Source organism: Acanthaster planci, linkage group LG14 (genome assembly GCF_054643075.1).
Source record: "Acanthaster planci isolate LZ-2023a linkage group LG14, COTS_SCS, whole genome shotgun sequence".
Classification (NCBI taxonomy): domain Eukaryota; kingdom Metazoa; phylum Echinodermata; class Asteroidea; order Valvatida; family Acanthasteridae; genus Acanthaster; species Acanthaster planci.
This window is the reverse complement of record NC_141790.1, coordinates 14460157-14479462: the sequence shown is the minus strand read 5'-3', so window position 1 is coordinate 14479462 and position 19306 is coordinate 14460157. Positions and strand designations below refer to the sequence as shown.

At 42.2% G+C, this 19306-nt stretch overlaps 3 protein-coding genes across 3 annotated transcripts; 1 reads left to right on the top strand and 2 right to left on the bottom strand.

The window, feature by feature from the left end:
- Nucleotides 1–305: 305 nt before the first annotated feature.
- On the bottom strand, nt 306–4361 carry LOC110977945 (cholecystokinin receptor-like). The gene has a single exon (XM_087146171.1). The coding sequence runs from the start codon at nt 3328–3330 to the stop codon at nt 2278–2280; it is 1053 nt and encodes a 350-aa protein (XP_087002297.1). The 5' UTR covers nt 3331–4361; the 3' UTR covers nt 306–2277.
- A 170-nt stretch (nt 4362–4531) lies between these two features.
- Nucleotides 4532–8345, bottom strand: LOC110977877 (pyroglutamylated RF-amide peptide receptor-like). Its single transcript, XM_022232395.2, has one exon. The coding sequence runs from the start codon at nt 7718–7720 to the stop codon at nt 6698–6700; it is 1023 nt and encodes a 340-aa protein (XP_022088087.2). The 5' UTR covers nt 7721–8345; the 3' UTR covers nt 4532–6697.
- A 6125-nt stretch (nt 8346–14470) lies between these two features.
- Nucleotides 14471–19064, top strand: LOC110977852 (ER membrane protein complex subunit 5-like). The gene is made up of 4 exons (XM_022232340.2): nt 14471–14592; nt 17348–17400; nt 17866–17969; nt 18346–19064. The coding sequence occupies exons 1-4, from the start codon at nt 14517–14519 to the stop codon at nt 18476–18478; spliced, it is 366 nt and encodes a 121-aa protein (XP_022088032.1). The 5' UTR covers nt 14471–14516; the 3' UTR covers nt 18479–19064.
- The last annotated feature ends 242 nt before the right edge of the window (nt 19065–19306 follow it).

The following is a 19306-nucleotide window of genomic DNA, read 5'->3' as shown; positions in this document are numbered from 1 at the left end:
GTTTTCTATTTCCAGCGTGTCAAGAAAATTTTAGTATTTTTTTATCCCACTTGTCGAAACAAGTGGGGCACTCGTGTGGAGGTGAACCAATGCTTATTTTGAAAAATGGCATCCCCAACATGAGTAAGTAGTATTACCCCCCAGACACGTGACACATGAAACGACGCTCCAAGAATAACATTTTCCATGCGAAATTTGTCTGGCGAGTGAACCATGCGTTATTCAAACCGAATGAAATTTGAGAAGCACTTTATCCGCAAAAACAATATACCTGCCAACGGGATCGATCATATTTCGGAAACGGGGTATGATCTCAGCTCACCGCCCTTCGTGGAAGATTGCAATCAGTAAGTAATAAGATACCCGTCCTCGTCAGCGTCAACGGAGTAACAAACCCGAGGTTTTCAAAGCTGATTTCACTACTGACTCACACCTGGGACCCAAGGTTTCAATTTGCCTGCAAAGTGCCAAGGCACGCTTTGAGTGAAGATTTTCACGGCTGGAAATGTCATAGGATTATAACAGAGTCCAGCCTACTCTGTATTCCTCCCCTCGTCTACCTCGCTGAAGAGGAACGCGCTGATCAAGTCACAACTGAGCCAACAATAACATAATTCTACAGTTTTGTGTGAAAATAAAATGTCATTGTCCGACCATGCGAACGGTTTTGTGTGGGCCCACTTTCATTTTTCCCCCACTCGTATGTCCTTTTCAGAGGCTGGGTGCTAGAACTATAGAACAGATGTCTTGAAGGAATTTAATACGTAGTGAAGGGTCGTTGGCCGATAGGAAAGGAGAGCTAAACCCAAGTAGTGTCTAACAAGAAATTGTAACCACCTTCTAAGTATATGTACCCAATAGGAAACAAAATGTTCGTCTTTTGAAATGCAACCGAAGAACAAGTGATTTCTCTCTAGGTTTCCTTATTACCAATCACTTTATTTTTACACGATAGGTATCTTTCAAAAAATGGACATTCATTAATAACATTTGACAAAAGAAGTAACGATGTACAAAATGTATTGTCTAATGCATCACAAGGCGTCGCCACAAGACTGACTTTTCAAAAGAGTGGTGTTGTCTGCCTTATAGGCTGTCTTAATTTAACTTGAAATAACACATATGTCTTTGAAAGCTGTAGGCGTGTTGAAAAGGAATCTAGTGCGAGTTTTCACGAAAAAAAGATGTCCGTATCATGGATGGACGAAAATGCTGTCGGTACAATTAATATCCACTTTGCGGTTTAGATTCCTAGTGACACACTCAACGTACTTAAGGTATCTAGCAAACTCAAAAGTATGTTGGGGGACAAGTGCGTTCCCTTTAATTTTCTGAATACATGTAACAATTTTTCTCACTCGTACATATACATTTCACAAAAAAGAAACACTTCATTACCACACCATACGCAGCAATTAGATGCACAGGATACTCTCAAAGTGGGAGGTCCAGCCCTATACATGTACAATGTGCGAAAAGTGCTATGAATGTTGCTGTGCCAGTTCTGTGAAACATTATTTTAAACGTAGCTACACGACCCAATTCCACTCTTCGTTGAATCTTTTGTGTGATCCAGAAAGGGTAACATTGAAGACGCAAGCGAATTAGTTCAAGCAACGTTTCAAGTTGTGTTAAAGTATCCTAAAAACATTATACAGTGTACGCTGTTCCAAGAACGTTCAAGTTATGCTTTACTCGTACTCAAAGAAGAGCCGTTTGCAATAAGTTGGCGTTTTTGTATGATTTGCCACACTGAGAAGCGTATTATACAACGAATCCATTGATAATTCATGAATTTATCGGCATATTCAAGGATGGGGGCCAAAGGGGGAGCCATGACCCAATTTTGTTTCTTTTTTGAAAAAGTAATGAAAGAAAAGTATAATTCTTTTGTTTATTTCATTTCCCTTCCTTCCCAAAACGAGTACATGTTAAAGCTTGAAAATGTAGCTTCCCACATCAGAAAGGCCATAAAAGCTTAAGGTTACACGGGGGAAAAAAATCAACATTTTTTGCCAACCCCCCCCCTGGGCCGTTCTTGGTTCTGGCTCTGTGCCTTTCCACGCGTATCGCAGAATACAATGTACATGTACACCAACGTTTAAATCTTGAGTTTTCAACTTTGTGGATAATTGTTTGTAAGCGTCTGGCTGTTGGAAAGTTCTGTGTAGCTAGTTTACACCTACTGAAAAAAATAATGAATAAATAAAATTAGACTTTTCTGTGATCACGTGACGATGACTACCGTTAACTTTGTTTCATATTTTGTCAGCTTGTTCAGTTGTTGGCAGTTGAATTTGTGGCATGATTACGGGGTGCTTGACGCTTGGATTCAGATGTTCTGGAGCTGTTCTGGACCACTGCCTCGCCAAGGAAAAGCTGCTTGACGCCTCGCTGGAACTGGTTGTACTGAAAGCTGTAGATGATGGGATTGATACAACAGTTGGCAGCCACCATGGTCGTACTAAAGACATTCAGAGGGCTTGTGAACTCCAACTTGAACCATCCCAGGTTGAACATAAAGAAGGTGATCTGGCTTGGGCTCCAGCACACCAGGAAAACCACAAAGACGATGACCAGGGTCTTGAAGGTGTTGCGGCGGGCACGGTAGAGCGCGTTTTGTGGGTCGTTGGCGACCAGTCCGGCGGCGGCTTGACATTGGGAGGGCTTGCTCGGTGCCCGGTCATCTGTGTCACTTTGGGGTTTGGTGATAGGAGCGGGGGCGGGAATTACCCTCATGGCGCTACGCTTCAGAGACACAGTGATGTGGATGTAGCAGAAGAACATCACACCGGCTGGGAGGAAGTACTGGAGGCAGATGAGGAGTGGACCCATGAAGTGAGATACAGAGATGCGCTGAAACTTGCAGACTCCATCCACCACCGTGTAGATCAGGAAGGAGTAGGACTTAAGGACAATGCCAATGCCCCAGGTAGCAACCATAATGCCAGCGGCCGTCCGTCGCCCAAAGACGGCGAGGTAACGTAGCGGGTAGACGATGGCGAAGTACCGCTCCAGCGTCAGCCCTAGCAGGTTGAACGTAGACACAACGAAGAAGAGCCACAGTAGCGCGTCCCCGGACCACAGCCGACACAGCACCTCTCCTGCCGTGGACTCCGGGAAGGGATCAGGATCGGAGATGTTGCTTCCTAGGAGCAACAGGAGGGAGCCTACCAGATCAATGACCGCCTGGTGGCAGATGAAGGCGTTGGTCATCGAGTGCATGAATTTCACTCTGGCTATGACCAAGATGACCAGACCATTGTCAAAAATGCCCAGCAGACCTATGATGGTCTTGATGATCCGAAGAGCCAGTACAGTTTCCGCCATTGCTTCGGTTGCCAAGCTCCAAATGGTCTGCTTCTCGGGCTTGATACAGCCAGAAATGCTGAGTTTAGTTTTGGGTAGCTAAACAGACATGTCTAGAGGCCTGGGCACATATAATTCACTCGTGACTAGACAGCATTTGAGCTGCTCATCATTCTCAATGGCTAAGCTCAGTTTGGCGTCCACCTTCATGGACGAATTACCAAGCAGAGTCAAAATTTTAATTGAAGCTCACTGGATCAGCCTTGTATTAGTTGCCAAGTGCCGCATCACGTCAACAAAATCACACAGTATGGGTGAGTGCTTGCCTTTTTACACAATGTACCTGTAACAATGCCTCGAAGCTAGTCTGGCCCCTTAATTACCTCTCTGTGATTGTTTCCTTATTGTCCGAGTGCCTTAATGGAGCCATGTAGTCTGAAGTATGGCACCACATGAATAATGATAGCTAGCCCAGTTACTGAATGTTGCATGCCCTCAGAGAGATGGACAATTGCTTGCGTGAAACTGTACAGCTACACGTGGGAAAATAACCATTCTAGTTGCGATATTAGTTGAAAATAAGGGCAAATACAGCGAATAGTATCTTGATTAATGAGAAGTTCTGCAGAGACAGTAAGTGGATATGATGAACTCACTACATGTACAAGATATGTTACAAATTACAGTTGCAGGAACATATGCAGGAACGTTTTTGCAATTAGTTTCTAATCTAGCAGGATTTTTAGTGCTCTTATAAGACGTTACAATCATGATTTTTCCTGTGCGCACGAGATTGCCGTGTCCTTTCTTGCTGTTTTATAGGGAAAAACATTTAATGGGATTTTCTGAAGAAAAAAATGAACAAAGCCAGAAAACCTGAGTCGCACCCCCCTGTACGTTTTCAATGGCCCGCTCACACTTCTTTCCGCCAAGGCCATGTGTGCGCATGCGTGCAAATTATGAATTTTATAGTGAAAAGGTCAATCGCTTCTCGTCTTCATCGCCTTTAGAGGGCGCTCCGATCGGCAAATGCCAAAATTTTGTGCGCAAAAGCCATGCACACGCGGAACTTTTCACCTGTGTTATTATTTAAACGAACTATAATGAGTACTTGACAAAACTCACGTCTTACATATTCCTATAGCGCGCTGTAAGCGCGGTAGAGGACCTGCGAATGTGTCCTGCAAGCCGCGCCTTGGCTCTTGTGAATAGTTTCCGCCTCCCGCCACCCTGATAGCGCCCTCTACTGTTCTGACTTTGCTCCCAAAGCACCAGTTTACAGCCTGGCATATGTACTATAAGCCAAGGCACGGGCGTATTACAATCTGGATTCGGGGTGCCCTTAGTCAGCCTACATAATTCATTGAAGCCATGAGCGACCATTTCACCGAAAGAGCTAGGCATTCATAATAAAGAACGGCGCCCCCAATCGACAACCGGTACACCTAACTTTCACCCATTGTGTGGTTGTAATGCCCGGCGGCTTACAATCAGTAGTACGGGATAATCACAGGGAAAGCAAAAAGAGTTATAATATCGCAGTTCAGATACAGTGTAGAGAAATTAAATATCGGGGTCGACGATCTTAGTCTTCAACCAGGATAATGAGGTAGGTCTCCAATTGAACAATTATCATCAGAACTTACCTTAAGAGTCTTTATCAAAACTTGTTCAGAACATACAAGTTCATACATTAAAAGATTAAAGAACATGTAGATCAAATCGAGTGAAGCAAATTGAGCGATTTTCCAATCTAACAACACCCTACGGGAAATCAGGATGGAGAACAGTGCCGCCGACTGGGAAGGCTTTATACGCTCTTCGGCAACAACAGTCCCGCCGGGCGTCCCACTGCGTCAATAAAAAGTCGACGTGAGAAGATGAGCCAAGAGCGACAGACAGCAATTACGGAATTTTTTTTATTTTTTCCTCAAGAGTAACCAATGTTGTCGTTGTACTGACAGAATTGGAAGTATTATAGAAGCCAAAGATGATTTCATGGATGTACTTGCCATTTCTCACCCACTCATTAACTCACTCGTTTCTCTTCCAAGGTTATGTGTCACATTTTTACTAAATCCCGCTACAATGTTCACAAAGACTATTCATTGATACAAAGCCACACCACTTCCTCAGCATGGCAACAGAGCGGTAACGCGGTACAATAAAATGCTTCAACATAAATACGCAGCCACTTTAACACAATGTTGTGTTTGCCACACATAATTATGAGATGCCATTGTACAACTATGGATACCCTTGGACTTTCAAAACTCTATATTGTAATAGGCAATAGAACTTGGCATAATTTTTTAAGTAATCAATAGCAATCAATAGCAAGATACAGTTTTGAGATATTGTGACTTTGATTACCCTTTATTCCCAGATTAAACGCAGCCTCATTTTTCCGAGTTGAACGAATAGTTACTTTCTGCGTAAACAATTTCAAAAACAGCAACAAAGTAACTAACTATTCATACATTAGTCTGAGTTAGTATTTTACATCATTCAATGCTTTTCCAATTTGACCAAAAAGAAATGGGTTTCTCAGTATTTTTCCGAATGACATTTGCTTACAGCTTTTTTCACTCCATCTAACATTTGGACAATCACCTGAAAGAAATCAGATTTTATTTTCTAGAAGCCTGCATGAAGTCTAGACAAATTCGCAGCGAAATTTGTCCTGACGGAGAAGATGTGAGAACAATTATATTCAACATGACACCGCTTTAAATCAATCTTCATCACCGAAAAGAAAAATCTTCATTCTGTCATTTATCAAAAACATTCAGAGTGGCATCGTCTTGGTGTCACGACGTTTCTTGGATTTCTATATGCAGGAAAATGGGAGGTGAACTTTATCAAGTTAAAAGCTATGGCCGTGCTGTAGTAGTTGGAGAGATATAACTAAGTGCGTATAGATGATTATCATAATTTGTTGCGTTCAGTGCGTATATGTGTGTAGATTGTTTTAAGTAAAGGTTGGTGTACTATAGGCTACTACTAAATTAAAGCGAAGTACTTACCTTATTAAATTAATGAAATAAAGTTAAAAGTTATCCGACAAAATTAAGCAGATCTACATTTACATCCAAGACGGTGTATGTGTAAGAAGTCCAATGAGGGTAACAACGTACTATCCCATTCGGGGTATATTGAGACGACAGTGTTACTTGTTTTGAGTTAATTTCTGTTTATCAAGAGCGTTCTCCTTTGAGTCATTCTCGAGTAGATGTCACTTGATTTGCAGTGCCTGTAAAGTACAAACCAGACGGAGCCGGCATTGCGATAGAAAGGTTGCCTGTCGGAGTAATAATGTGGCTGTCAGTGATTCTTTCAATCCATCTGTTTTGATGACTCCCAGTGAAAATCGCTAAATTACGACACGTCAGGGTGCAGCCTCACTGTTTCGGAAATTCCACTGACGGGTGGCTGCTTCGGAGGGCCGTAGCGGGTCCTCGTTTGTCTGACCTCCACGGCCGATCAGGGAGAGAAAACCTCGCCGAAACTGCTTGTACTTGAAGGCATAGATGAAGGGATTGACGCACGAATTGATGGCCACTAGCGAGACAGATATGATGTAGATGGCCCCAGAGAAGTCTAGACTCCAGCCGAAATTGAACATGAAGAAGATGACCTGGTTCGGTGTCCAGCACACTAAGAAGGTGAGGAACACGATCAGGAGGGTCTTGAAGATGTTGCGGCGGGCTCGGAGGAGGGATTCTTCGGCGTTGAGCGGGCGGGCCCCACCCGCGCTGGTGCCCGGGCCCGAATTCACGGTGGCCGACACGGTTGGGGCGATAGCACCGATACGGTTGGCGCTTCGCTTGAGCTCCACCGTCATGTGCGAGTAGACAGCCAACATGAAGATCGCGGGGATGAAGAACTTGACCAGGATAAAGACAATGCCAAGTGTCCGGGAGCCGACTGCCGAGGAGTAGAAACACTGACCGTTGGCGTAGGTGTTCACTGCTGCCGTGTAGGCCCCGTCAAGAATGAGTCCCGATAACCAGATGACCACCATTATGCAGGTAACGGACTTGGTGGTGTACATAGTGGCATACTTGAACGGGTAGACGATGGCTACGTAGCGCTCGCAGGTGAGCGACAGCAGGTTCATGGTAGAGGAGGTGAAGAAAGCCCAGAGGAAGAGGTTGGACAGCCAGAGGTGGCAGACCACGTGGTAGCCCAGGGTGTCTGGAAGTGGGTCAGGAACCGCTATGTTGCTACTCAGGATCAGGAAGAGCGAGCCCAGGAAGTCCACCACGGCCTGGTTGCAGATGAAAGCATTGGTCAATGTGTGCATGAACTTCACCCGATAAATAACGGTGGCCACCAATGTGTTTCCAATAAGGCCGATCAGACCAACGATTGTCTTGATGATGCGGAGGACAAGTAGGGCTTCTGCCATGGTTGTAGAGGCTCCAAAATCATTTAAAACTCACTGAATCTCGATCTTCACCTGACGCTGTGCCCATCAATGTTTCGATTACGTTAAAGAGTGTGATATAGTACAACCGTATACATACACGACAAACGGACGAAGATCGTTGAAGCTTGTCGATCAACGTTTTGCGTTTGGTGCCTTGTAGAACTGCTTGTCTTTTTACGCTTGAGTATGCGTTTGTCCATTTACCACGCCCACCTGGTAATGTGGCCATTCAGCAGACCGCAAACAGGTTTGCGCATACATGTGTTTCTGTACAGACCTATGCGCATGATCAATCACCAACTTAACTCCGCACGTGAAAACAATCCACGTGGCGTCACTACTTTTTCGTCTGCGTAAATTTTGGTGTGTCATCAGTGACACTTGGGAATACAACGCTCTGAAAGGATTGTAACGGTTGGCGTACATTGTACAGGTTTTTCCGGCCAATTTCAGCAAAAAGTCATTGAACACACGATCCATGTAATTTCGCTTTAAAAAGAATGATCCTTCGATTCACACGAGAATTCAAAAATCAAAAGCAAACATTCGACTTTGTTATTGAGCATTCTTTCGGGAAACACGTTCTTTCAAAATCCACAGATCGTTTCATTCATTCAAATTCGTCAAAGGGCTTAGAAAGAGGTCTGATCTGTCACTTATTTTTGTCAATAAGCAATTTCGTTTCACTCGTAAGAATTCACGTGATAAGCGCTTTCTGGATCCTACATAAAATCTGATTTTCCAACACAAAAGGTTTGACAGTGGATTGTGAGACAGCGTTTTTGTCAACGTGACTTCGTACAAAAAATATGGCAGCCAGGTTCTTACAGAAAGGTGAGCATCGTAGAAAGGGAAAACCTGATCGACGCTTTCCATGGCAAAGGCATGTTAACCAAGTTTTTATGTTTTCTTATGTTAACCCTGAATTCATTTCCCTGAACTTTTGTCAACTTATATGTACATTTTGAAATGGTGTGAATGATCAGGAAACACATATGAACAGCACGAATACACACAAAGAGCAAAACAAAAACTTTCTGAGTTGACTCAAGAAATAGGCGTATACAAACACAAACTGTATAAGGATACAAAAAAGTCATTTACAATGATCAAAATATGATTATGGAACAAAAATATCATAAACAGCGACTAGCAATAGAAGACCAACGGCATCAATTTCTCTTACACTCCTGAATTTAACACTCAGAACGCGAAATAGATATACTGCAAACAAAAACAAAACAAAAAAAGGCAAAAAGACCCTTTACGCGTTGATGACTTTAATTTGACTGCACCTGTTGCAGAAAGGTAGCAGATATTACACTGAAGAATGGTGATAGTGTAGTTTTAAAGGCCCATAAACAAAGTGGAGTGATGGAAACGAAACTGAACGGTAAAACTAAGAACAAAAAAGGTGCAAGAAAAGAAATTTGAATGTCAAAATAGGAGAAAAGACACCTCCAAACAAACCAAAACCGTAGCATCTATGTGTGTTGACAAAAGTGAGCAGATTTTCGCTGAAACCTGAAACTGTGCATTTTTTCCGTTGCGTGCATGTAATGATCCTATCAACTATTAAGAAAGCTAATTTTTTTATTATCCGTTTATTCATTTATTTATTTTATTACATGGTTCCCAGCATTTCCTTAAAATAAAAGTATTTGATAAATTTTCAAAATTCCAGGATAATTATTTCGGCCTATTTCCAGTTTGACACGGCTCCAACGTATTGTTTGACGTGAATCAAATATAATGGACAGAACAACTTCTTTTGGGGGCCAATCAAATTTCTTGACGTATCTCTAATGCAAGAAATAAGGAGTCCTGTACTTCTCACTGAAAAGCAAAAACGTAGTCATATTTCCACATCTTTGACAAACAATCGACTCATTTTTCGTCCTTTGATTGGCTGCTCAACCTTCAATTTCTTGTCTTGCGTATTACCGTGCCGAATACGTCTATGCATGCTTGTACACCCTTCAATTAATATTTTCGAAATTTTCTTTGAGACCGATCAAAAAAGACTCATTTGATCTTTACATACGTGATTATCGGGTGAAGACGAATTCTATACTGAAATCTGACCAAATCGAATGGATTAGATTACTGGTCACTTGAAACGATAAATGACTAAATTCACTGTATAGTATTTGCGCGTTCCAGCCTCCTTGAGACGAATTGGACCGTTTATGAAGAAAAAGTTTGAAAATGTCCGGGAACACACTTCACATTAAATGCAATATTGCTAATCTGCACTGTTTAGTTGAAATAATTCACAATTTGTGGAGAGAATCGTCCCTCATTGCAGACAGCGGAGAAATGTTTCGACAGCCTCACGACTACTGCTGGCTTCAGTAGGAATTCACCTGGCAGGGTAATGACCTCAAACATCGTCATAAGTTTTTTCTGCCTTTTTCATCAACTTGTGGTTCTTAACGACCAAGCTGACACTTTATGACACCGATGGACCGTGTCATTCAATCATTTCAAATTTTTTCAGCTCCACTGTCCCCCAGGCATTAACGTGACGCACGTGCGGAACGCACAGTAAAAGAAACAAACTGTATTGTCACGTGATGTTTAAAGTAAGGTCCCTACAAATATTTTTTTAAAAATCACATTCATAGAAATTACAATATTAAAAACAACGGAGGTACAAAACAGAATATTACTGTAAAGAAGTAATGTTGTGAAATGTAATATGGGGAACTCCGCAAAGTAGATTCCATCTCAAAACATGCGCAAAACAACGGACCTTTTAACCACGGTGGAATAATTATTTGAAGGACCACCTGGCAGTTATATTGACAGGTAACAGCGTCGAAGATCTTCAGCAACGCCTTTAGTATGCCACTACCGTAGTCCTCAACAAACATCACCAAGCAGCCTTACCGAGTGTGCTGAACTCTAGCGTGTCCTGCAGGCGAAACCGCTTGAGACACGTGAATGTGACAGTTACCCGTGGGGAACAAATTCGCATGCTCTGTCCAGGCAAATTGGAAGCTAAGCATGTATGCAACCACTGCCGTATCTGTTGTGAAAATTGACAATTTGTTTTTTCCTCAATCATGGGTGAGCACGCATTTCGTGTGAATAACTTCGTGCAGGGCCTATCTTCAGCCTGAAGCTTATGAAAAACGTTACTGTACAATCCAATAAATACCTCAATCTTTCGGCTGAATGTCATGGGGCATGGTGTTCTGGAGTTTGGCTGTGACGTTTGTAACGACGAGTCACTTCTGTATACTTTTTCGACAAGAAGAAAAAATAGATAAACTATCAAACTTTGAAGTATGTATTTTAGATAGTGACAGTTACTGTGAAGAAACTAAATTTACTTAACGGCCCTTTTTTGTAGAAGCCCCCACCTTGCGTTGCCAGCAGAACACAATATCGTAACTTAGCAGCAATTTCTGCACCCAGAAAACAAAACCAGTTTTATAGGCGGGGGAAATCGTTCGGAGCGTGTCATAATCCCGTCATGATTCACCCATCGAAAGCTCTGTTTTCTAGGTAAAATTTTTTTTAACTGAACGGGCTTCAGAAATGGTGTTCACTCGAATTCACGGTGTTGGTAAGTACTCATAACAAAATCATGCTAAATACAGGCACATTCACTTGTCTTTAAAACAATGCTCGTATTCCTCTTTATTTCAAAGCGCCTATTTATGTTTTTATGCTGGGCTATTATTGTTTCATCCTATTCGTGCGTACTTATACAACATTTTGTCGAAACAGTGGCGATATAACGCGCCCACTGTACAACATTTTTTTGTTAAAACCTTTTCCAATATTCCAAGTCTTTGATTCATTTTTAAGTCCACATTCTGGAGACTTTTTATTCCATTTGCCTTTTCTTTATTCCATGGGGTATATTTTGCTATTGTTTTGATACCGTATCGAGGCTTACATACAGCAATCCGCACTTAAATGCCTCCCAAAGAAGCCCGCGTCTTATTCCAGGGAAAATGTTGTTCTTGCGAAATGCACGAAGCTCATTTGAAGTTGCCGATGCGGCAAATAGTATAGGTCTAAAAGCCCGAAGCTTATATTCTCGAGTGATCACAGATTTATCCATTAAGGTCACCTTTGGGCTTTAAAAATCTGGCAATATCGCATTGGGGAATTGCCTAAGAGACTGAACAATCCCAGGTTTCTTTTTCCACAGAGAACCGAGAGCTTGCTTGTAATATCTACCAGGACGCCGAGAATTAGAGGTTCTTTCAAAACAGCAAGATGACGCTAATGCCTATAGAATTATTAGGCCGTGGTTATTTCTTTCAGAACTTCGAACTTCAAGAGCCAAGGTAAAATTCAAAATCCTTTGTTTGATTCATGGAAGTCTCGATGACCTTCTGTGTGTCTTGTCTAATTATAAAGCTCTTGCAACACATTTCTTCAAATTCATCATTTTGTGATCCATTAACCAACTTTTTTATCGTCAGTGCTTTGCCATTTCTTTTTGTGTTGACGGCCTTTTCGGTTAGGAATTCCGTCGCAAGTAAGTATCGTTATTGGTCAGCGTGACCGATACTGCTAATGTACTTCTACTTCATGGCAGCAATGGGTTTTCAACCGGCGTCTAGCGAAACCGTCACTGAAGTCGCTACTCGATCGCAACAAACACGAATCCTGTTTCTGTGTCCGCTACAGGCAGCATTTGGACATTTCAAAGAAGATGCAAAGAACTGACGCAAAAACATGACGTGTGTCGCGTGGCTCGATATCGTTGCCTGTACAAGGAATAATCAGCCTGGGACAACTTTGCTCGGAGCCAAGAACTGGGAAATCCAGCCGAACATAGTTATTTCCAAAGGCCTGAGAGGAAAGATGTTTCTCTGGCCTCCGAGGCTTGTTTTTAATTATCGTGACCGGTTTGGGGCGCACAAGTCCCATGCGTACCACACTGTGGATAACCTGCTGGATTATACGCCAACTCGTCCCGGGTCTGGGCGCAAAGGCATCCTAACAGAGGCTGAAGTTTTAAGTGGTAAACTAAGGTGATTCGAACCCCCGTATGCCGTTAATTATAACAAAATTAACAATCAGCGTCCTACTCGGGCAAAACTTTAATTACATTATGGATCAACCAGCTGCGACTAAATAACATGCGCATAAACCCTTGTCGCCACTTAAGCCTGGTTTCCATATGGTCGTTTGTAACATAGACGGTCTACAAGACGTAGACGCAGACTGAGACGCAGACTGAGTCGCAGACGAGACGCTGCGCGACATCATTCCACAAACAAAATGGCGTCCGAAACTCTGAAACCTTCTGGAAAAAAATGCCTTTTGACTAGCAATGCTGCCTCTTGAAGTCAAACTGCTACTCCGATTTGATGTAATTATCAATGGTCAGCTATTTTGCGGACGAAGGGGGCTGCATATGCTAGTAATGAGGAGAAAATGGGCAAAATGAGTAGTACTAAGCGAAGGAAACATATAGTACGCCTATCCTACCAGCGTGCGTGTTTGGCCAACTTAGCGTAGGCATAGTGTAGGCTATAGATTGGATGACCCGGCTGCTGTCGTTGCATAGCAAAGGTATAAATGCCCGCCGTAAAAAAACTTGCAGTCGATCGTCGTCGTAGAGAACAAGGGAAAAGGTAATGAAAGTGCGCTCAAGTGCTCTGACTGCGTTGTAGCGGTTGCGCTGACACGTGGTCCTACACCAGCTTGACCATGGGGTGCGCTGGGAACTTTCAAAGCGTTCTTGTCGCTTAGGCCTATTGTGTTAACTTCAGGCTATCCGTGCGCGTGCTGTAATTTTTCTCACAGACAAATTGATGTAGGTCTTTGCACTTATGCTGCAAAGCTGCATTGGACCATTGAACGTACATGTACACTATATCACGCAAGTATGGCGAGAAAATCAAGATCAATGTTTCCACTCTTCAAAATTAAATTTCCGTAGATTGGATTTTTTTCCTGAGATTTTCTGAAATTTCCTTAAAATTTCCTTTGAATTTCCTCATTTTTCCTTAAATAATGTGCCTTTGAATTCATTCTGTTTTTCATAAAATGAATCGTGCAGTGATTGCGGCGACGACCCCACCGTATACACTGCTTAGATTACTGAGGCCTAAACTTACGAATCACGACAATACCGATACCAGTTATTTTTAGGCCTACTGGTTACCAATCTTCAAGTTGGGACCTCTTTCGGACGGGAATCACTCAAACAGCCGCGCGAACACTGCCGTGCAACGTAGCTTCAGGGTCACGTGGCACCTATCAGAGTATAGGCCCCAAGGCAAGAAGCCGCGTGTAATACCGTACGCCCAATCCCAATTCTGAATTTGCCATTTTTTTTATTAGCACACAACTGAAATCTAGTTTTTCATAATTTTTTCCGGATTTTTTTTTTTACATTTCTTTAACATTTCCTTCAGAAGGTGGATTTTCCTTAAAATTTCCTTAAATTTTTCATTTCCATAAACTTTTCATTAAAATAAGGAAATTTAGGCCTACTTAGAAGTGGAAACGCTGATCAAGATGGACTTGACACTGATCATGTGTTCATTCAATACGCATGGGGTCGATTGGCTGTCATATAAAACAAAACTTTCCATTTTGATCTTTGCAAAACTTAAGTGCAGAGTGAGTAGGCTCCTATATTGTCTTGTCGAAGTTGTTGATCCGTATTACAACAAATAAGACACTTACTTCAGTACTTTCACGGTTGCCGCCTGTAATGACCGTTTCTTTGCAGTAAGACAAGAGTAGGGCCAGTCATTAAACAGCCGTACACACATTTTTACAGGTCGAATCCAAAATGGCGTCATTTAGCAGCTTCATCCTCGCCGTTGGATTTTTAGGGCTCGCACATGCCGGTTATTCCGCGGCTCAGCGTAAGTTCGATAACACCACCGTGTCACGTGTTCCCTGGTAATGTTTTCTGTGAAAATTGTTGGAGGTTGCGGATGGTGAAGTGTAAAATGTCGGGTCCATAGAGAACGCGTGCCCAGCATGTGAGGCATGCACACCAATCATTACATTGCATTGACATTGTTTATTATGCAGGCATTCACCTACGCGACTTGGGGTCGGACTAGAACCGAATGTCGGTCACTTCGGCACCTCGCCAACTCGGCACCTAGTCAACTCGGCACCTCCAATTTTGCCTTTGGTCTGCGTTGTCCAACTCGTTGGCACCTGACCGACTTGGCGCTCGAACTGAACCAATTCAATAATTGGTTCAAATTCCGTACAACTTGCTTAGTTAATTTTGGCTGGTTTGGAGATTAGGTAATCAGCATGGATTATGGTAACCCACTGAGTTAGTTTGACAAAGGAATTCATAAAGAAACGAGTGTTTTGTGTAAAAGGGAAGATTGAAAAAAAAACCAATTTTTGAAATTAAAGTCCGATTTTAATTTTAAAAAGAGAAAAATAACCCTTGCTTTATCTTGGCAATTCTGTGAAAGCTCGTTATCGAAGTTGCCCCTGTGTCCCTGGCCCCCCTGGCAGACCCAACCTAACCCTCAAGCCGAGCGGCCACTAGGCCTGACTAAATACTCCTACTACTCTGCAAATACACGGCCCAGCCCGCTGTGCATGCAACGCTAGTGACTGGTCACAGCTTATGGGTAGGCGGGGTGATCCATGCCAGCTGGGCCTGGCCAGTTTTTGTACAGGTGCCGAGTTGGTGGGTGCCGAGCTGTCAAGATGCCGAGTTAGTGGGTGCCGAGTTGACAAGGTGCTTGAGTGACCGGTTATCGCTCAGGTGGACTTTCTGACCATATGACGTTAGTCGTAATGAAATGAAGACAACATCCAGCCCGGGCTAGGGTTCGACGTCTGCCATGCTCCATCCCATGCAGACAACGAACTCCAGAGTCCATTAGACGGGTGTCGGTCACTTCGCCCCATTGCCACTTTGCCCCATTTCCACTTCGCCCCATTGATTATTGTTCATTCTGTTCTTCAGTAACAGAGGCATAGGCCTTGATGCAACAAGTAAAAACATTGACGTTTGAGTACCCAAGTAAAGATCGGATAATCCAACTTTCAAAGGCCTAAACAATGATTCCGTTTTCCCAACCACCATACCCAAATTTTTTGTGTTTCGTTGTCGCTGCGGTAAAAACATGAGCACAAAGCGCTGGTTCCCGCTACGCCACACCCGTGTAAGAAAATGCGTGATGGAGTGTGGCGACCAGTCTAGTCATGCTGCGGCGAACATTTATATACCTGATCCGTCACGCATTGAAAAAAATCGATGTTTATAAGATTTCTTCACGTTAATTCTTAGTATCTTGTCTGCGTGTGTATTTATTTATTTCATCAGTTTAATTTTAGGTTGTTTTGCTCGTACTTGAACCAAGCATGTTTCCACAAAATTTCCTGCGCGCCGAGCTTTATCCTTACTTCTGGAGTAGTAAAATTAAATACTATGGTGATCGATCTTTCACAATATATGCTCCTCGATTATGGAACAGGCTACCAGTAGCAATTCGCTCTGCTGACACTTTGGATACTTTTAAATCTCGCTTACAAACACATTTATTTAAGGATTATCACATATCTTGTACTTGTTAGTTTTAATTTCTTCGTTTTATGAATATTTTAATTTAATGTTTATTTTTTTATTGCTTAATTTTTAATTTTGTTTGATAACTCCCGTTACTTTGTTTTAATTGTTTAAAGTTAATGTAATTTTTGCATTTTACTGTATATGGCTTTGAGATGTCATTGACATGGAAAGCGTTTTTTAAATAATTCATTATTATTATTATTATCCAATCACCCGGGTACAGCTGTCTGGATGCATCAACGATTATCAGAACAATGTGAACAGAAATTTGTGTGTTGCTTTGATGAGAAATAACGCCGATGCTAGTCCAACCATATGCATTAATTCACCATAATGGACAACGCAGGTGACATTAATATAATGCCGTAGAGTTTTCTATAATAACTACATGTCGTTTCATGCCGTTTGTGGAACTCGTTGACCATTTTTTGAAGAGGCTTGTAACACACTCAAAACAGACGGCAAAGTTGAAATGGGGCGAGTTGGGATTGGGCAAAATGGTTAGGGGCGAAGTGGAAATGGGGCGAAGTGACCGTAAACCCATTAGACAAGCTGTGCTTTTTGAGGACCCCTATGATCCTATCTACGTTTAGTCGGTTTACCTTAATGAATACTCAAATAGTACTACAGTACTAGGCCAAAGTGATGATTTTCCTGTTGTATAATGCTAGGCCCACGTGGAAAAGACTGACTGACTGAAATGAAAATCTTTAAAACTGCAGGTAACAACTTCAGTCCAACTCCTGCAGTTTATCAGTACACTGCATATTTTGCAAGAAATCCTGCCCTGTAACATGAACCATTCCTCCATTGTATACATACATGATCTAGGGGCCTACATCAACATGATCAAAGTGGCCTCAAAATACTTATGTATTCCAGTGATGTTTGTTGAATATTGTATCAGAAATTGCAGAAGAAAAGAACATCCTTGCTTTTCTTATCTTCCACTGTATTATTAACCCTAACAATCCTCAATTCTCCAACAGGTGAAGGATTGAGGAGGGTTAGGGTTAATTATCCACATTCATAGGTTACACTTACTGAACACATTTGTCTCATCATTTCAGACAGAACCTATTTGAGGTTGACAGAACAGGAGTTCACAAGATTGCCTATCGATGTAAGTGCAACCTTGCTATCAGTTCATTTCCCAATAGCCCTCCTCAGAATCTGCCCAGAGGTTTCTGTAAGATTTTGTGGGAACAAGGAAGACAGACCAGTCAGCAGCTTGGCACCTTTTGAAAGTTTAAACAGTTGTGTTGCTTTCCTTCAGAGTGAAGGTATTTGGAAGAATTTTGGCTGTTTCCTGGCCAAAATGTGACCCAATTGACAGGTTTGCACATTGTAGCTCAGTAAGTAAGTAGTCCTGAATCCTCAGCAGTCTACCCCAAACAATGTCCTGTTTTGTCAGGATACCTTCAAACAAAGAGCTCACAAGTATGCTCTTTCTAATGTATATTAAGGCCAAATTGCTTCTAAAAGAGCCTTAAAGATCATTGAGTTGGATTGATTTGGTTTGATTCCTGTCTTGAGCTAGTTTGGAGACTAATGCATTTTGTATGATTTGGAACTCATTTTGGTGCAGATAGTTAGCCAGTGTTTGGTCAGCCTTTTGATTACCATATATGGCGTGCTCAACATAGCTGGACAGTTCAGAGGCATCAAAGCCATGGCCGACATGGAAAAGAAGTAAGTAATTGACAAACAAAGTAAAGTCCACTTTCCCACTATAGATGAAAATGGAGTTCAAAGGCAGATTTTACCGTGGCCACTCAGGTGACAGTCTTCAATTATAGCGTCATTAATTACTTGTCATATTCCCCAAGGATTATCGAGTAATACATGCCATTATTCCCCCCTCCCCCGTACCTCGGGAGTTGTGTGATGAGGCCTTGTGTGTGTACTGTCACCCACAGTGCACGCTAATTTGAATTTTATTAAAGAATTAGTATGAGTTGGCAGGATGGGCATGAAACTCTTAAAACTGCGACATGAATTGTTTCCAAATTTGCTCGATGTGCTAAAGGACTCATTTATTTTTGCCATTTTCTTCTCGTTTTTCCAGATCTTTTGACACAGTTGGTAACCGACCGTCATTCTTAATGTTCCGGCATCGCGGCCAGGCAATGTTTGGCCTGAACCCAAGCGTGAGCCCACCCAGCAACAAAACTGTTGAAACATTAGAGCCAGCCACATGATGAAGAAAGAAGGGCATAATCCACCAGTTTCGCTAGTAGTACTCTGCACACTCGGCTAGGCTGTGCCCCCCATGGAATCAAGTGTACCGAGATTGAACAGTCGCTGCACTCGTCCAGGAATTTGATTTCTCTTTGATTTGTACTGCAAATAAGAATTGTGGCCATTCTTTCTCAAATCCACCGAGGTTGAAGCTGCCTAGGGTACACTTCCAGCCACTCGAAATACTGTCCTATTTTTCTAGATGGCTGATTACATGAAAACTGAGTTTATTTGTCCTTCAACGCTCGCAGTGACCAGTCATGTTTGGAGAGAACAGATTTGATTAAAGACAGCTCAGAAGCAAGTAGGGAATTGGGATGGTTAATACTATGTAGGTGTATGTATGAACCTGTAACATTTGCTTTGGCCTGGGAAACAAAACACATTTTTTAACTAGTGAACTTTTACTGCAGGGAAAACAAGACATAGGTGCAGCGGGCATTTAAATGTGGACAGAAGCTTGCCGGGGACTTGAACACTTACTGCCTTTGCCAATGATGGCGATGTAAATTTTGAGAATTAAATGTTATGAACCTCCTGAAGAGACCCTGTTTCTTCCCATACAGTTTTTACTGATTTATCTTTATTAAAAACCCACACTTGGCTCTGCTAGAACAAGTACAGAATATAAAAGTATCAAGGGTGTGTTTTTACCCCCCACACACAAAAAGAATGAAAAACTGCGACGATAGTTCCCCAGTAAACCAACAGCCCAAGTTATTTCATTTAAAAAAAACTGAATTTAAAAAAGGATTGACGGCAATGTATCGGAAGACTGAAAATAAAGA

Coding starts and splice junctions, on each gene's coding strand:
- LOC110977945 (XM_087146171.1), bottom strand. CDS start 3,330: ATGGCGGAAACTGTACTGGCTCTTCGGATCATCAAGACCATCATAGGT.
- LOC110977877 (XM_022232395.2), bottom strand. CDS start 7,720: ATGGCAGAAGCCCTACTTGTCCTCCGCATCATCAAGACAATCGTTGGT.
- LOC110977852 (XM_022232340.2), top strand. CDS start 14,517: ATGGCGTCATTTAGCAGCTTCATCCTCGCCGTTGGATTTTTAGGGCTC. Junction 17,401..17,865: donor TCACAAGATTGCCTATCGAT/GTAAGTGCAACC, acceptor ATTTTGGTGCAG/ATAGTTAGCCAGTGTTTGGT. Junction 17,970..18,345: donor ATGGCCGACATGGAAAAGAA/GTAAGTAATTGA, acceptor TCGTTTTTCCAG/ATCTTTTGACACAGTTGGTA.